This window comes from Lethenteron reissneri, chromosome 66, assembly GCF_015708825.2.
Source record: "Lethenteron reissneri isolate LAM-NWPU_2019-01 chromosome 66, ASM1570882v1, whole genome shotgun sequence".
Classification (NCBI taxonomy): Eukaryota; Metazoa; Chordata; class Hyperoartia; order Petromyzontiformes; family Petromyzontidae; genus Lethenteron; species Lethenteron reissneri.
Window position 1 is genome coordinate 1,827,887 of NC_083844.1, and position 19,575 is coordinate 1,847,461.

The following is a 19,575-nucleotide window of genomic DNA, read 5'->3' on the forward strand; positions in this document are numbered from 1 at the left end:
GGGAGGGGGGCGGCTGGTTTTAATGATACCCACTTGGTACGTTCACCACGACCTTCTCTCCTCGCCTCTCGCGGATGTTCCTCGTAATCGTACTGCGGGCAAGAGATGACAAAAAACGAAACCCGACGACGTTTCTGTGAAATTCAAATGAATGCAACGGCCCTCCGTAATGGTACCCCGCAACATCAACATTATCTGCCCCCTGACGTCAATCCCGGGGCACTACGGTGGCGAGATGTTAACTACATTTCCTGGTATACAGGAGGTCGTGAGTTCGATCCCTATGCTGCCACCTGTATATTTGGAATTGCATGTTGTCCCTTTGGTTGCGTGGAATTTTTCCGGGTCCTCTGGTTTTTCCCTCCACATTTAGAAACATGCGTTTAGAGTATTTGACTGCTATACATTTCCACACGATAAGAAACTTTGTTGAGCTATCATTTTTGGCCAGGTCGCTTCTGGAAAAGAGCTGCATAGCTCTGTTGGCCTTACCTGGTGAAAAAAAAATTGTTTAGTTTATTTTAGTTTACTCCAAAGTACTCGTTTGAGGCTGAGTCGACCTAGGGGAGGCCGAGGACTGGTTCAGATCATCGTTATTCGTGTTGACTATGAGTGGGAATCTAACTCGGGCTACCGGGTTTAGTAGGGCAGCGCACTGACCGCTACTACACTATCCCTCCCCACACTGTCCAGATCTCACGCACTCACTCATGTACTCACTCCACACACTCAAACACTCACCACACACTCTCACCTGAAGCGCGGGTGGCAGGTGATAGCCTCGTCCGGCAAGAACACAGACGCAGATAGTCCATCTCGGTGCTGGGGCACACACTCAGGCTGAGAGAAACCTGGGCAGCCGAGTCTGCATCAACAGGAGCCACGCACAGGCGAGTCAGCGGGTGAGCGAGGGCGCCCATACATGAATGCGGGCGAGCCAGCTATACGTGACATGCAGGCTGGCCCTCCCTGTTTGAACCGAAATCTTCACAGCGACCGGGTCGTACAGCAGCGTGGTCGTGAGAGAAATGAGGGCAAATATTCCAGGCGGTGAATTCGGGCCCCCCACTCGCCCCCCACACGTAGCATTCTGTGCCGGGCTTCTGGGAACATCTGGGCGGGCCTTGCGCTTTTTAATTCAGATCGAAAAGTAATTACTTTAAAACTGTGTGGTGCCACAACGACGGGGCCGCTCTGCCGAGCCAGGGAGCCGCCCGGCTTCCCCCACCGCACTGCCCCCCATCACCCGCCCCACATAAGCACACACCCGCACGCATTCCCCCCCCCCCCCCATAGAGCTGGAAGGGAAGGTTACCTGATCGACCGGTTTTTATCCGAGAGACCCTTATCGGGATTAATTCTCACGGTTTCCGGCGATCAGGGAATTGGATGACCTCCCCCGTGCTACGTGGCACAGCGGCGCTGCGGCCGGCCTTAATATGGTGTGGTCGCGGCGTGGGGCATTCGGCCACCGCGGTTGAGGCGCATTTCCCCCCCACACACACCCCCACGAGTCGACGGGGCAAGCAGGGGAAGCACGGGACAGCATGAATAGCGGGGTCACAGGGGCTGTTGCGCATAGTCATGGAGGGTTGGGATAATTGCGCTTGAGCGCGCAGGCCCCATTGTTAGGAAGGGTAAGGGAGTAATTAGGATGTACGCCGCCAACGTCGCGCACTGATTAGCATATCAACAGCGCCCGGGAACCGCCGTGCGCGGGCTTGGGGTGCACGAGCCCATTGTTCAGCGCAGCATCCCCTTTGAGGTAGGGAGGATAAATAGAGGAGCGGAGAGGGGAAATCGCCCCTTCTCTCCAGGCCAGCGGACCAGCAGGAGTTCCAGCCAGCGACCCGGACGTCCGTGCGACGCATCGAGGTACGCTGTTAGTGCAGAGAGCAGCGAACCTCCGCGGGCACCAAACAGTGAGTGGGGAGGTGAAGTAGGGTATCGTAAGCCGATAAATAGGGACTAGGTACAGGTTTAGTGGAATAGGCCAGCCTCGTCGACTCACTGATTCCACATCAATTCGCAGGTGGCATATAATAAATCATTAATAGCGAAGCGTGGTCTCGCGTGATCTTGTCGTGCAGTGTGAGCGTGTGGGTGCGCTGTGTGCACAGTGGTTCGCCACGTGAGTGAGCGCTGCGCGGAGCTGAGCGCGCGGGTTGCGCGTAGGTACGCAGTGATTCTGTGGTGCTGCGGCTCGCCTCGGGGGAGCGCTGCGCAGAGCGGTGCGAGAGTGGGTGTCGCGTGTGTTCACTCCGTGTGTGATACAGGTGCGCGAGTATAACGTGAGTTGAGTTGGAGTGCGCGGAGCGGCGTGTGTGTGGGCGTGCGTGCGTAATCGGCGTCCCCCAGGTGCGCGCTCATAACGTGAGCGGCCAGCAGGCGGCGAGCGCTGCGCAGAGCGGCGCAAGAGTGGGTATCGCGTGTGGAGCTGTATGCGTGTGTGCGCGCACGTTCACTACGTGTATAATACGGATGCGCATTGGGAACGTGCCGCACAGGGCTATACTGCGAGCACGGCGTTTGATCGACGATGATGTGCGCACGTATGCTCGCAGCGTGGGAGCGCGGCGCGAGGCTGTAACCGTAGGGGCGTCGCGTTCGAATGCCGGCGAAACCGTAGCGGGTAATAGGGAGGTGGGGTAACGTAAACGAATAGGGGATGCAGGCGGGAGGGACCCCGGGGGCCGACGGCCCCCACAACTGCTTGTTGTGTTTAGTTTGTTGTCCTCCCCACCCCCACCCTCCCCCTGCACACTGCGATTAGCCCGGTTGGCTACGTTCAGTACGAAAGAAGTTAAACATACATATGTAGCGACACAGCACTGACTGCTGCACAGCAGCTGCACCTGAACCGTATGGCAGGACTCCGGGGTCCAGAATAAACGGAAGTCAAAATCGGAATAAATTAAAAACGATTTTCGCGACTCCGTTCCATGGCGCACATAGACACCGCGACCCACCTCTGTTGTCATGTCGTCCAAGTGTAGTGAGTCCAACTGAGTCGCAGACGTTGTCCTGCTCCCAGGACAACGTCTGCGACACAACCTACACTTGGGTGTTGAATGGCAGAACTAGACACGATTCACTATCCCTGCCCGGACCACAAGCTGGGTCCCAGACCGCGTAGCTAGAGGCTTCTTTAACCCGACCGTGGATCTTCATCACCAGCAACACGAAGAACCCCGAGCCCCTCACGGGGCCCCCGTTATATTGTCCTGGGCTCGGCCTAGCTCCATCCCTCGCCCCGCCCACCTCTCGAGTTCTTTCCTGAAGGCTCCCCGAGAGCTCTTTTAGACCACGTAACCGCCCAGCGTCCCCCGTCCACCGGTGGCCCCCCTCCAATATCATCCGGTCACGTATCGGCAGGTCAACCAGCGTATCATGCCCCAACGTAACCCTGGCTGGCTGACGCTCCCTCTCGCTCCCTCACCGGGAGCCCACACCGCACACTGTACCTGGTGCCTCCGCGCTGACCAGCGCTCACCCAAGCCCTGCTAGGGCTGCTACTACACCCAGTAAGCGGGCTACACATAATGCCAACACATTATCCGCCGTGGCTTCATAAGCCCGGCACCCCACAATGACAATCACAGTCACTACACAAGCACAGTGAGGACGACGCGCAGAAGAAACAAAAGTTTGAAACTTTGATTAGAGCATCATGTAGAGCTCGCAGTGGAGAGCGAGAGCTCTGGGCTGCTGGTTCTGGGAGTGCACTCGTCTCGTCGTAGATGTCGTCATCACCGCCTTAGTCGCTGCCGCCTTTGCCCGATCATTGCGCGGCCGGACAGTAGTTTACTTTCTCGGTCGACGCCATCGGTGCAACGTGGACAGGGTCGTGTCTAGGCTGGGTCATACAGAAGTGTGGTCGTGAGAGAAAGAGGGGGCCGGAGTTGGGGGAGTGAATGTAATGAAGGAAGGACGGTGCCTTCTGCGACTACCTCGTCTCCAGCTGAGTGTGTGCGCCGCACGCCACCCGCACACACACAAGCCTCAATAAGGGAGAAGAGATCTACGACACTACACATACATACAAAGGGGCTCAGCTTACACGCAGGTGCCTACTTCTTCTCATGAGAGGAGAGCGACGCCGACGACACTCCCTCTCACCTGGGGAAGGTGGTGAGGGAGCATATTGTCTCGTTCGAGCGTAGCCGAGCCAGCACGTCTCTCCGCCGCAGCCTCATGCTCGGCTCCACGCTGGCCAGCTCGGCCATGGAGCTTCCGTACGGCTGCATTGGGATACCCTCCAGCATGTAGCTGCCATACTCCAGGTGCCACCGCGATGGGTACCTGCCACATGGGAGAGATATTACCATTATTATTATTGCGTTGCTTCATCCTGCTTGTTCGTGCACGCAAGGAAGTCTCACTGAGCCAAAATCACTCTCATTAAGTGGAGTCCTGCTATATTTTCATAGCAGCGTGGAGATGATTGATATGTATATTCTAATTCAGGCAATTTTGCGGGTATTTTTTTCTTCATAATAGGCAAACTATTTTTTATTTTACCAGGTAAAGCCCATTGAGCTTTGTAGCTCTTTTCAGAAGCGACCTGGCCACAAATGATAGCTCAACGAAATAGGTTATCGTGTGGACATGTATACTAGCCAAATACAGTACACTATAACCATGATGGTAAATGTGGAGGGAAAAAACGGAGCAGCTGAAGAAATATTCACGCCACCACGGGGAGACCATCACAAATTCAAAATATACAACGGGCGTCAAGGTCAGGATCTAACCCATGACCTCCTGCACACCAGGCGAGGTAATTAACATCTCGCCACCATGGCGTACCCTTGGATGCTGGTTGTACAACGGGCCTACTCCGGCAAATGAAGTCACGAGACTTTTAGCGTCCACTTTGAAGGAGACGGCAGGCGCGAACCATGTGACTCACTCATGAACTAGCCGTTCCCATGATGGTTAGTTGCATTCGTTCGACCGCGTTTGATTCCACCATAGCGCACTTCTCCTCTCATCCGTCTTTTTGGTGCAATGTGCCTTTTCGTTTGGTTAATATTTTCACGTTTTAGTGATCCGATGTCGTCCGTTCCTCTGTACCACGGATCACTCTGTCGTTGTTGTGCTCGCTCCTTGCTGATGCACCACGGACCTTTGTCGAAAAACTGCTGGGTAACTGGCTTAACAGCATACTCCGTGTAAGAAATAACCGTTGAACTGAAAGATGTCCTGCGATGCCACATTTTACCTTCTTATGCATTTCGTCAACAAACGAAAAGTATCCATAACATAGGTGTTTTGGGTTAGATCGCGTTAATATAAATGTGTCGTAAAACCTGCCACCACCCGACAAACCCAACTATGAAGGGTTGTCGCATAAACAAAACTTGCCAATTACTCAGTAGTTCAGCACAATTGTGTGTTGGAGAGTAAACCCACAACATTTACAATTCGAGTACGACGTTTTGCAGGTAACTACACCCAGCATCATCAGGCGAGAGCCATAATTGTCTTAAAGGTGGGGGTAATTGTATTTGAATCCATAGTTTGAAAAAAAATATATAGCAGTGTAATTTCGATTCCATTTTATGGAACTCAATTGTTAGCTTGTCCTAGGATGGAAGCTGTAATATTAAAAATGTAAATTAACTTTTTATTGTGGCATTGTAAATTTTATTAGGAAATGTAGCACATAAAGAAAACATTCTTAACTTATTAAATTAAATTAAGGACTTTGGAAGATTTCTCGGTATACAATATTTTGTGTGAATCTCTTATCACTTTTCAAAAGTTGTCCTTGCAGTTGGCTCAGTTGGCTTTCCTTGATGAACATTTTGATCCGCTGAGGATATGTAGATCTAGACAGAGCCACGTACAGCTGGCCATGGAAAAATACGGGTTAATTGAGATAAATACCCAAATTTTCTAAAGTCTGATCCTGCAACTTGATGATCGTCATCGCATATGCAGGAATTATTTAAATTTGTCGTCGTTTCAGTACGAAAGGAACAGTAACATCACTTTGAGTTAGGTCGATTCTCGGGATGAAGACGATTTCGCCTCGGTTGCATTCCAATACAATATCTGCGGTGATTAAGTTATTTTGTAATGATTTGACCATCAAACGCGTTCCATTGCAAAGGCCATTCTTCGGGTTAAGATTTGGCAGCAGCATGATGATAACGCCTGTCTTCAGTGCCAATGTGTGTGAAGACATTCCTGAAGGTGTTTAAGCGTGAAGAAATTCTGGAAGGTAAATAAATGCGTCCGCAGAATCTTCCGACACGATCAAGTCAGAGCTGTAATGATTTTGGATATCTCCGGACAGCTGTGTGATGATGTTTCTGTTCATATCGAGAGTATCCTTGTTGGTAGGTGCCAGAATCGCTTTTTTCACAAGTTCTTCGGCAGGCATGTGTTGCAAGCTTTGACCGTACATTGCGGTGACCAGATCATCAACCGTGATCATTTGAGGTGGAATTTCAATGGAACCTAACCACAATCGAGATAACTCCTGCAAACTTCCCAATCCAACTTTCAGCAGCCAATTGTTATGCTCATTTTTACCATCACTCCGAAGATTTGTCGTGAAAGTCAACTTGCAAAAATGCTGCCATAATACGCTGGATTTGATACAGCACTCGACGACATCAACATTCGTGCCTTTTGGTACAACTGGCAAAGTCTGTCTGAAGTCGCCATCGATAACGATGACTTTTGCACCAAATGGGCATTGAATCTGCGCGATGTCACGCAGCAGCTGATCGATGCATCGAAGGCCATGCTTTGTCAGCATCGTAATTTTCATCAATTATTATGAATGAAGCTCATCGTTTCGCCTTCTGGCGAATTAAATCTCATCGACAAAGAAGAGGTGTCAAGGAGGGGAACTGGAAGCTTGAATCCGCTGTGCACAGTTCGTCTGTCTTGCAGTAAAGTAGCTGCGATTCCAGTGGTGGTAAAAGGAAGAGCGATGTGACCTTTTTCACAAACAAATGAGAGCAGTGTGGAGTACAGGAAAGTCTTACCAGATCCGGCAGGATAATCTAAGTAAGAAAGTCTGTTCTGAGCATGCTCATCATCGACAGCTCTCATTATTGCTGTTAAAGCTTCAAACTGTTGGCCATTAAGGGAGGAAATTCCCGTTTCCACTTCTCGTTCTTCATGCACTGCATCGTATAGCTGAGCTTTGATTGGATGGCATATCGGTTCGGGAATACCAATTGATGCACAAGACAATCCATGTTGCTTGAGAATAGCGTTGATGTCGTGCAGAGGCATGTTGCAACATTTTCGTCATGACACCGTAGATAATCCAGCAACATGTCAAGTTAATGGTTGTTCCACAACTCGTGAGCAAACGTCTGTCGCATATAATTGGACATTTCGTGGACTCCTGCACGCATCGAGCCCATTCTTCGTCTGAATCCAGCAAATGACGATGAAAGGCAGCTTCCTTGAATGCGTTGTAAACGACACCATCGACGGTTCAGAGCAATTCAAAACTGGTAGCGCCATTGACGTGATGCAACAGCATCCTCAGATAGAAGCGCTCCTCATCTATTATTCGAACACTGTATAATCTCGCAACGATCTTAGTGCCTCCTCTTTGTCGCTGCTTCCAGTTGTTGTTGACATACACAATTGTAGGGAATGTCGTTGTAGATAGATTATTGTGCGTGTGGATCTATGAAGCATAGCTGAAACCCAGTGGCGGCTCCTGCAAAACTCTCTGGGGGGGCAAATGTCTGGATGATTGATAAGGATAAGGTCCACCCATGCAATGGATAAATTAACAGCTTAAGCATGCAAAGGCAACTTCACTTCTTTAATATTAATGAAAAATAAAGTGACTCTTACAATACATCTTGTTTGTTTCTATACTCACTATTAAAACAAACCACTCAAGTTTATTTTATTAAAGATTCCACTAGATTTTGATTTAAAACTTTCGTGACTGCAGGGATTCATCTTCTTGGTTCTTTCGGTAAAGTCACGTAGAAGGGAAGTAATAAAATAATAAAAATAAAACATAATAAGATTATTCTCACGACGTTTCGGCCACAACGCAAGCAGCCGTCCTCAGGTGAAAACCAGGTCCGTCGAGGCGACAGAGTCTGAATGAAACAGCACACGAGCTTGGAGCATATATATAAGCTGGGCGCCTTGACAAAGGAATTTGCATATCAAGAGGAATTTAGCATATTTATGGGAAATGCAGGAATGTGATTAGTACTGCATATGCATGTGCATTATGCAGGATTAATATCATCAAAGGGAGCTGCAGTTGCTGCTGCTGCAGTTGCTGCTGCTGCAGTTTCTGCTGCTGCTGCAGTTTCTGCTGCTGCTGCAGTTTCTGCTGCTGCTGCAGTTTCTGCTGCTGCTGCAGTTTCTGCTGCTGCTGCAGTTGCTGCTGCTGCTGCAGTTGCTGCCTTATCCATTTTAATATAACACTATGTATTATTCTACCCACCCTAATGTGTATCACACTGCTATATATTTACTATACAATTACGACACCATACATTACTCTGCACACTGCACCATGTCAGTGAGTGGAACGTTGTGGCCGAAACGTCGTGAGAATAACTTGCGTTGTGGCCGAAACGTCGTGAGAATAATTTTATTATGTTTTATTTTTATTATTTTATTACTTCCCTTCTACGTGACTTTACCGAAAGAACCAAGAAGAAGATTCCACTAGGTGGCGATAAATTATATTGTTGGATGAAACGTGCTTACGTATGATGACGTAAGCACGTATGATGACGTAAGCACGTATGATGACGTTAGCACTTATGATGACGTAAGCACGTTAGGGCTTGCCCTCCCGGAAGCCATAGAGAATGCATTGGAGCGCCCCCGTTCGAAAAAAAACATCTTTCAATGTAAGTCTATGGGGCCACTCGGGGCGATTCTCAGCCGGAGTGAAATCGCCCAAAAAGAGGCGGTACTCCACAGAACGTGACATGACGCTGATTGGACTATATCCAGAGGCTGCAGTGACGGCTAGCGTGACTCTGTGGTTGAATGACATTGGTGGTGCGTCGCCCAATCGCCCTAATGAAGAAACCGCCCCTGCTGAAACCTAGCTTCGAGCTTCGTGTGACCTGTTCGTGCGGCTTCCAACGCCTCATCTTCTCAACCCTCTTGGAACACAAGTCATTGCTGAGGTGGCAAATGCATGGGCAATCTCATCACGGCATGCGAGCTATCATGCATTGGCGACTCGAGCAAACGCCACATAGCTCTGGTGCACTGACGTATCTTGCGTTGATGAAATTTCACAGCTCGTCGTGTGTAAGAGCAATCTCGCTGGTAGTGATCGTCATATTGGCGCAATAGAATCCTTTGTAAATATATTTATAAATATATTTAACAGCTCGTAGTGACGTGCAGACCTCAACATTGATGTGAGCATTGTACATCAGCAACAGATATGGATTGTACGGCACCACATATCTGTTATCCATTGACGATCCACGAACTTCAGCTGAAATTCCTTGTCGCCGATAATACAAAGGATATCCGTTAACATTGTGCACTGTCATGGTAGCAAATTCCTTCGGGAACGCCTTTTAGTACCTTCCATTTTGCATGCAGGCTGCGCGAGAATTCGCAGCTGCGCATGGGCCATGCATCTTGTGACAATTTCGTGTAACCGCGGATTTTTAGCCGCAACGGGAATTTCAGCAGGCACAACCTGATGAATGTGCTCAGAGCTTGTGAATCTATCATCAACTTGCAATGTTCCCAGGATGTGTGCGTGAGGCAGACCACGATTCTGGAACTCGATGGTGTAGACAAAAGCCGTTGAGATTCCCAGAACGCCATGGACAGTGAGATCCTGCATCAACGATTTCAGTTTCAACTTCAAAACACGTGCTACTAAGTCAAGTCGATCAGATGCTTGTTCACCTTGCTGCAAATTGTTGGTGATTTCTCGCCACCTTGGATTTCCAGTGAATTTTATGAAGAGATCGGGAGCGTATTGCTTTGTGAAAATTGTAATTGCGTCCATGCTTTGCTCTTTCATGTTCCGCGGTGAACCTTCGAAAGGCGAAGGCAGAATAACAGGAATTCCGGCTCGTCTTGCAGCCATTTGATAGGCATTCTCTATGTGATCGGCAAGTTTTTGATAAAGCTCAACTCGTAATTTCTGCTAATGTTGACGAATGTAATTCAAATTATTAGGTTCAACCTGCAGGTACGAATCGACAATACACGGTTTTGTAAGCTTTCCAGCACTGATTTGTGGGTTGAATGTACCTCTGATCACCGTTTGCGCTGCAACATACTGTAATTTGGAGATATTCACTCGCGTTGCGTTGACTTGAGCTCCAACATCAAAGTGTCTTGGCTCTGGCGAGCTCTCCATCTCTGCTGTCTTTCTCTTTGCAAACGGCGTTTCTTAGCTGCAGTATCTTCGTCCTCCATGATGTTTATCAATCCTGGGCTCACGTATTTAGATCTTATGACACTTAACGTGCTCCAGCAGCTGTGAAACTGCGAATAAGGTTGCCTCGCGCTTTTTAGATACTGTAGAGGGATAATGTGATCTACAGAGGGGCCAAATTTAGCTGGCAGAGTCAAAAGAAGCATTACAATTGGTAATTTTTTGACCAGGAATTCTTCGGTATCTTACACAATAGTCAAAGGTGAGCAATCTATGTGGCTGTCTAATTTGAAAAAAAACTGTAACTTCACTTTAGCACTTTTTTAAAATCACCTGAAGCTGTTAACTAGCAAATGAATCTTCTCCAAAGGGCGCTTAATAGGGAAGAGTGAAGAAAGTAGAGTGGTGATACTGTCTGAAGTAACTTAGCAAATAACGAAGACCAAAGAGAAGCATTAGAGTTATGAATAAATTGATCAGAGTATAATTGTATCTTTTCTAAATGTAATGGCAAAGAATATTGAAAAATCTTGACTTAAAGCATTCATGACTGCAGTAATTCATATTATTTGGGTCTTTCGGTAGAGTCACATGGATAGGTTCAAATAAAATCACAAACAATAACAAAAACTACGTTTCTTTGAACCTATCTATGGGACTTTACCGTAAGACCCAAAAAATATGAATATTTTAAAAAGAATGTCATTAAACACTTCACTGCATTTCGCTGTAGCACTGTAATAATGGCAGTGAATGTTGCACAAAACGAAGTCATAAAACACCTGACAGCATTTGACAGCAGCACTGCATTAATCGCAGTGTTTGTTGCACGCAACTATTTCATAAAACACCTGACGTAACATCATAGTAGCACTGTAATTAACGGACCTATCAATTATTTGATATTTACTGCTCTGACACTTACCTTCCGCTTTCGCTCGCTGGGTTGAAAACAATTCGAATTCAATATAATGTCTGCAAAGTAGCAGAGAAATGTTTATTATAGCATAATTAGGAAGCTAAAGACACCAAATGCACAGTGATGCGGCATATAATGATTTATTTCCTTCACTTTGTATGAAGATACGTAAAATCGAAAGCGAATTTGCATTTAAAAAATGTCATAGCCGCTCGACCTTCTTCTGCGGTCGTCTGAAAATCCAGGCACACGTGAATAATAATGAGGGGAGGGGCGCATGTGGAGTAATGTCACGCGCGGGACACAGACACAAACTTTTTTGGTTCGTTATATTAGTTGATGCGTTGATTTATTTATTAGGTTTATTTACCATGAAGAAAGGTTAAAATTAAAGCCAATTTGCGTAAACAAATTTTCTTTTCTGCTGCACCTTATTAATGCGGAGTGAAGTTACCCGTTCATGATTATTAATGAGGGGGGGGGGGGCGGTCCATGTGGAGGACACCACCTGTTCATGATTATGTGACGTTACGCACGTTACACACAGACATTATTGGCTCATTATATTAGTAAATGCACGGCTGGGTCTGGATATTTTGTACCAAAAATCTAATCGATTCCGAAACTTTACGAAAATAGAATCGGAAAATCTGTGTTGGGTTTAAAAACGGTTTGGGGCCGTTGGGGCACGGCCGCTCTCCTGTGAGCACGTGGCAGGAGGAGGAGGGGGAGGAGGAGGGGGAGGAGGAGGGGGGGGGAGGAGGAGGGGGAGGAGGAGGGGGGGGGAGGAGGAGGGGGGGGAGGAGGAGGGGGGGGAGGAGGAGGGGGGGGGAGGAGGAGGGGGGGGAGGAGGAGGGGGAGGAGGGGGGGGAGGAGGAGGGGGAGGAGGGGGAGGAGGGGAGGAGGGGGGGGAGGAGGGGGGGAGGAGGGGGGAGGAGGGGGGGGAGGAGGGGGGGAGGAGGAGGGGGAGGAGGGGGAGGAGGGGGAGGAGGGGGAGGAGGGGGGGGAGGAGGAGGGGGAGGAGGGGGGGGAGGAGGAGGGGGGGGAGGAGGGGGGGGAGGAGGAGGGGGGGGGAGGAGGGGGGGGAGGAGGAGGGGGGGGGAGGAGGAGGGGGGGGGAGGAGGGGGGGGAGGAGGAGGGGGGGGGAGGAGGAGGGGGGGGGAGGAGGGGGGGGGAGGAGGAGGGGGGGGAGGAGGAGGGGGGGGGAGGAGGAGGGGGGGGGGGAGGAGGGGGGGGGAGGAGGAGGGGGGGGGAGGAGGAGGGGGAGGAGGAGGTCTCACCCCGGGTTGGCCTCCTCGTCCATGGCTCTCAAGTCGTTGATCAGCTCCTCTGCGTTGAACAAGACACGGGCCCTGCGCGCCGTGTGATCGAAGGAGACGAGCATGTACTCGACCTGCGTGCTCACACGGGGGCAGACGCAGAGGAGGGAGAGATGGAGAGAGGAGGGGGAGACGGAGAGAAGAGAGGGACACGGAGAAGTGGAAGTATGTAATAGTGGCACTGCCATATCATCACGGCCAAGCCGATGCCCCTTTCAGAGTGAAAATATCAACAAACGCATTCGTCAGTAACACTGTGGCGCTAGAAGTTAAACGACACGTTTTTTGTTGCGTGATTGTGTTTTGTTGATTATTATTTCATGTTGAATTGGCCTTCCCCCCCGCACCTTTCCTGAGGTGTGACGGAAGTTCAACATTCAGACGACCAGCAACATCATCATCACCTTCACCAAAGGCAAATCCCCCCGAAAAGTCTTAACAGGCTGTAGGGGCAAGTGCTGTTAGCGAGCACCTACGAAGGCCGGCACGACACATGAGGGGGTGGTTGGCCAGCATCACGCCGGCCGCCTTTGTCTCCCCCGTGCTAATGTTTACACATCGCACTAGGTACTCATTTGAGACCGAGTCGACCTAGTGGAATCCCAGGTACCGGTTCAGACAATCGTCACTGGTGTCCGTGAGCGGGCATCTAACTACCGCCAAAGATGCCCCGTACAGGCTCCACCGAGTGCAGGAGCAAGTTGTGAGTGAGCAACCACCATCGACCGGCTGTCACTCACACAGTCACACTGCAATGGGCTCGAGGCACAGGTGTGTAATTGTAATTGCTGCTTCTGACTGGGCATAGAGGCAAAAGGGAACGCACCTCATCACGTTAGATACACACATCGTCACTTCACACTGACCTCATCCTATCACCTTGTCTTATCACCTCGTCTCATTTACCTCACCCCCTAAATAATATCATCACCGCGTCCTCTCACATTTTTTCTTAGTCACATCATCACCGCGCTTACTCGCTTTCTCGTCACCTTGTCTCTCTCACCTCATCCCCTCACTTATCACCTCGTCTCTCTCACCTTGTCCCCTCACTCATCACCTCGTCCCCTCACTCATCACCTCGTCGCCTCATTCATCACCTCGTCCCCTCACTCATCACCTCGTTCCCTCACTTTTCACCTCGTCGTTCTCGCATTGTCTCTCTCACCTCGTTCCATCACTCATGACCTCTATTGCATATATAGGCCCTTTTCCAAAATTGATATTAAGAATAAGTCTGACAATATATAGTTTTTATAATAATCGATCGGGGTGTCGCTTGGGGCAAAAAGGGGGCGACACAAACACCCTCCCCTAAAACAGCAGCTGCCTCCCACAAGCCACACCAGGCTAGGAAGTAGACATAAAAGGTAATAAAAAAACCCTGGTGCAAAAAGGGGAGAGGGGTGGGGGGTTGCTAATGAGATTCTGGGGAAATCTCTACACGGCTTCAAAGGCTGCCACATAGCACGTACAAGCAACATGCGCCACAATTCTTCCCGGGCGGCAAGTTTATTTTACAGTTTTTTTTAGTTAACGGTAAAGTTCGAAACTTAGCGACAAGAATAAGTCGACATCAAAGACTGCCAACACACTCACTCAGATTAAGTACCAGACTGTAGTCTACATTAGTGACTTTTATTATTACTTACCTTATTTTACTCTTATTCACCATATATATTGTTTGTTATTGTATATTTCTATCTACGTGAATTTACTTACCCAGATCTCCAAACTTCAGGATATCAAAATACAACTCGAGAATAAAAAGCACGGATCCCTGGATACAGACGGGGAACAAAGGTTAATAAAACCCTAGGAATATCTGTGGTAACAACTATGGTAGATCACAAATCTTGGTTAAACATAAACCAAATAATAATTATGAAATATTATACCGAGGGTCATCCAGAAGAAATAAAATGCGAAATATGTAAATCACACACGACCAAGATAATATGTATTCCATAGAATCAGAACCTCCAAACCGCCTTTGTCTTCCAGAAGCACGTGGTAGCAATAAATCACACATGCAGGGAGGGCGCCACCCCTTAAGATATCAAACACCATGAAGAAATTCCAAACCACGCCTACTGTAAACACTGCTCAAAACATGCCCTTGAGCCACTTAAAGAGTCAAAACCGCAAAAAAGGGATACATATAGTGATGGAAAAAAGTATTTGATCCCCTGCTGATTTTGTACGTTTGCCCACTGACAAAGAAATTATCAGTCTGTAATTTTAATGGTAGGTTTATTTGAACAATGAGAGACAGAATAACAACAACAAAAATCCAGAAAAACGCATGTCAAAAATGTTATAAATGTATTTGCATTTTAATGAGGAAAATAAGTATTTGACCCCCTCTCAATCAGAAAGAGTTCTGGCTCCCAGGTGTTATTTATACAGGTAACGAGCTGAGATTAGGAGCACACTCTTAAAGAGAGTGCTCCTAATCTCAGCGTGTTACCTGTATAAAAGACACCTGTTCACAGAAGGAATCAATCAATCAGATTCCAAACTCTCCGCCATGGCCAAGACCAAAGAGCACTCCAAGGATGTCAGGGACAAGATTGTAGATCTACACAAGGCTGGAATGGGCTACAAGACCATCGCCAAGCAGCTTGGTGAGAAGGTGACAACAGTTGGTGCGATTATTCGCAAATGGAAGAAACACAAAAGAACTGTCAATCTCCCTCGGCCTGGGGCTCTATGCAAGATCTCACCTCGTGGAGTTGCAATGATCATGAGAACAGTGAGGAATCAGGCCAGAACTACGCGGGAGGATCTTGTCAATGATCTCAAGGCAGCTGGGACCATAGTCACCAAGAAAACAGTTGGTAACACACTACGCCGTGAAGGACTAAAATCCTGCAGTGCCCGCAAGGTCCCCCTGCTCAACAAAGCACATATACATGCCCGTCTGAAGTTTGCCAATGAACATCTGAATGATTCAGAGGACAACTGGGTGAAAGTGTTGTAGTCAGATGAGACCAAAATGGAGCTCTCTGGCATCAACTCAACTCGCCGTGTTTGGAGGAGGAGGAATGCTGCCTATGACCCCAAGAACACCATCCCCACCGCCAAACATGGAGGTGGAAACATTATGCTTTGGGGGTGTTTTTCTGCTCAGGGGACAGGACAACTTCACCACATCAAAGGGACGATGGACGGGGCCATGTATCGTCAAATCTTGGGTGAGAACCTCCTTCCCTCAGCCAGGGCATTGAAAATGGGTCGTGGGTGGGTATTCCAGCATGACAATGACCCAAAACACACGGCCAAGGCAACAAAGGAGTGGCTCAAGAAGCAGCACATTAAGGTCCTGTAGTGGCCTAGCCAGTCTCCAGACCTTAATCCCATAGAAAATCTGTGGAGGGAGCTGAAGGTTCGAGTTGCCAAACTTCAGCCTCGAAACCTTAATGACTTGGAGAAGATCTGCAAAGAGGAGTGGGACAAAATCCCTCCTGAGATGTGTGCAAACATGGTGGCCAACTACAATAAACGTCTGACCTCTGTGATTGCCATCAAGGGTTTTGCCACGAAGTACTAAGTCATGTTTTGCAGAGGGGTCAAATACTTATTTCCCTCGTAAACATGCAAATCAATTTATAACATTTTTGACATGCGTTTTTCTGGATTTTGTTGTTGTTATTCTGTCTCTCACTGTTCAAGTAAACCTACCATTAAAATTATAGACTGATCATTTTTTTATCAGTGGGCAAACGTACAAAATCAGCAGGGGATCAAATACGTTTTTCCCTCACTGTATTTTAGTACTGAATAGCTATACAAGAGAATACGGAAATTGAGTCTTGCTGCGGCAAGCTCCGGGGGTGGGCCCTGTAATCGACCAAGGATGGCAAGGCTTGAAGAGTAGCGATGTGTCACCGAGTACGAGTTCGGCGCTGACAGACGAAGTATCGCTAAAAGTTTTATTCTACATTGAGTGCCAGCTGCCACTAGCAGCTGCAGCAAGAGAGAAAGAGAGAGTGATGAGCAACGACAAGCAATCAACCTGGAGAAAGGGTGGAAAAGCACCAAGCATCAACCAAGCGAGCATCGCACAGGACCAGCACCAGCGGCTAACGACTACCTACGAGCGTGTGGACTCGGAAGCCGAGCATACTCCTGCAAAGGTCAAGTCTACAAGGACCAACCGTGCACGGAGCAGGAGAGAGAGAGCGCGTAACCAGCGCAACCGAGCAGGAGTGTCGGCACCGGTGACCAGCGGACGAGCTGTGAGCGCAATTGTGCATCGCCAGAGAGCACGGAGAGGGAAAGAGAGCACGCAACCAGCACAGCCGAGCAAGAGTGCAGGCCCCGGCGACCTGCGGACGAGCTGCGAGCGCAATCAGGCACCATCAAAGACAAGCGTCGTGCTGACTCATCCAGCAGCAGACAGGCCTGCTGCTGCCGCCAGGAGAGAGAGCGAAATCGCCATGTGTATGACATTCCCACACACACACGCACATAACAGGACTAATAAGATTACTCCAAAGATCTCTTTGTGTTTGAAAAAGCGTGGCCATCCTAAGGTGGTGCGTTAACTGATCATGAAAAGCATTGCTGCCCATCGAGTTACGTAGATACGGTCGTTTAGAAGTATTTTTGTCATTCTTGTTGTTAATAGCATAACTGTACCAATGAATTCATTGACGAAACTAACTATTTAGAAACATCTATGTTACGAATCTACACACTCGCAGGGAGTCTATTGTGTTAAAAAATCTTTCTTTTGATCACAGGAATCTTGCCCACGAATTTATTTAAGCCTTAGCCAATTGATAAGCATTTACTAGACAAGCAGGCACACTGCCGTACACCATGGTTCCAATACATTTCGTTAATTGCATAATAATGCTAATTTTAAAGGACTTTTTCTCATCGCCGTGAATGCTTGCTTTACTCTGAGGAATTAACTGATTGTTCTGTTACCCAGTTTAACAAACGTAATAATTGAGGGTTAAATTTACGTATCAATGAGGAGGACATCTCCAGGAGTACTGTGTTGACATTCCTAGTATAAGAGTTCACATATTAGAGTGTTATATTTTTGTTTCGAGAATAAAGTTGCTCAACACAGAAGAGTCTGAGTGGTGCCTTCCTAAGTTAATGCGTATTAATAATCTTAATTATAATACCTGTATCCTGCAGTGAGATCTGAATTATGAGACTTGACATAAACACTAAAACATAACCAGTAAAAGTTAAAGCGAGAATCATTGTATTATCCTTATTGATAAGACAACCCTAGACAACGTAGCCGAGCCTAATGAGCACAAGTACATACACTTGCATAACTTCATACAATGACACTTTCTTCACTGTATTATCACGATTGATAATACAACCCTAGGCAACGAAGCCAAGCGTAATCAGCATACTTACATCACACTTGCATAACTTCATACAATGACACCTTCTTAACTGTATTATCCCGATTGATAATACAACCCTAAACAACGAAGCCAAGCTTAATCAGCATACTTACATCACACTTGCATAACTTTAAACAATTACACAATTCTATATTAGCATACATTTATTTGCAAAATTACACAAATTAGCATAATTTTGGATAATTACACCTTTTTTATTTTCATTTAATTTTTATTGTTTTTATTGATTTTTCAAGACCGAATATATACAACACCTGGTCGCCTCACTCATCACCTCGTTCCCTCACTCATTACCTTGTCGCCTCATCACCTCGTCGCCTCACTCATCACCTCGTCGCCTCACTCATCACCTGGTTTCTCAACTCGTCCACTCACTCATCACCTCGTTGCCTCACTCATCACCTCGTTCCCTCACTCTTCACCTCGTCGTTCTCGCGTTGTCTCTCTCACCTTGTCGCCTCACTCATCACTCGTCCCCTCACTCATCACCTCGTCGCCTCACTTATCACCTCGTCGATCTCACCTCATCACCCCAGAGGAGCGGGTGGTCCCCGTAGCCCCGCTGCGTGAGGCCCCGCACGAGCTGCTGGAGGCCGCGTGCGCGCACGAACCCCGCGCGCAGCTTCGTGTCGCTCCAGCGCAGCGTCGTTCCTCTCAGTTGCGGCGCCATCCTCGGTGACGAGGTGAAGCGACGAGGTTGGGGTGTGGACGAGGTTGAGGGAGTGAGGGGGGGCGGCTGACGAGGGGAGGAGATGAGGGAGATGACGGGGGCGAGGGAGAGACGAGGTGGACGGAGTGAGGGGAGTGACGAGGCGGCGAGATGAGAAAGATGACGGGGCTACAGAGAGACGATGAGGTGAATGACGAGGTGAGTGACGAGTTGATGAGGTGGAGGGGGGATGAGGAGAGTGACGAAATGAGGGAGATGACGGGAGCTAGATAGAGACGATGAGGTGAGCGACGAGGTTTGTTGGAGGAAGTGAGGGGGGCGATGGCGAGATGAGGTGCGTGATGAGCGGGTGTGATGGCAGGTGATGGGAGGCGATGAGGTTCAGAGAGATGTTGATGAGGTTAAAGACGACTTGCGGAATTGAGACGACGTGAGGGAGTGTGATGAGGTGAGGGTAAGGACGTGTGATGAGGTGACTAGGTGAGGGTTGAGAGTGTTTGAGGTCACGAGGTGAGTGTGGAACAGCCACACACTGAGGTTAATCACAGCGTCATTAGAAGCTACTTCTCAGACACTCGTATTGGAAGATAAAAAAGCGTGATTGAGCTCGAAAACAGAACCTTTGAAGAAGCTGGTTGCCAAGTGAGCAAAACTAAACGTATGAACCACAAGTTCACCACAGTGATCACGCGTCACCCTCTATTGTGCGTGTTAGCATACACGTCTGTGTGTGCGTTGGTGTGATATGTGGTCGTGTTGATGTGTTCGTGTGCACGTGTGTGTGTTAATGTGTTTACGTGCATACGTTTGTGTGTATGTGTGTATTTTCGCGCGTATGCGTTCACGTGCATATGGAACACGTATATGGAGGTCTTGATATGCAGGGCGTTCAC

At 48.3% G+C, this 19,575-nt stretch overlaps 1 protein-coding gene across 1 annotated transcript in view; it reads right to left on the reverse strand.

Annotated features, from left to right (window-relative positions):
• Nucleotides 1–19,202, reverse strand: part of LOC133359911 (glutamate--cysteine ligase catalytic subunit-like) — a 33,885-nt gene extending 14,683 nt beyond the window's left edge. Inside the window, exons 1-5 of the mRNA XM_061578470.1 lie at nt 18,536–19,202; nt 12,572–12,684; nt 4,120–4,302; nt 755–865; nt 34–92 (exon numbers count right to left, since the gene is read on the reverse strand). Of these exons, the coding sequence (XP_061434454.1) occupies nt 34–92; nt 755–865; nt 4,120–4,302; nt 12,572–12,684; nt 18,536–18,682 (613 nt within the window). The 5' untranslated portion in view covers nt 18,683–19,202. The remainder of the gene's footprint in view (nt 1–33; nt 93–754; nt 866–4,119; nt 4,303–12,571; nt 12,685–18,535) is intronic.
• Between the last annotated feature and the right edge of the window lie 373 nt (nt 19,203–19,575).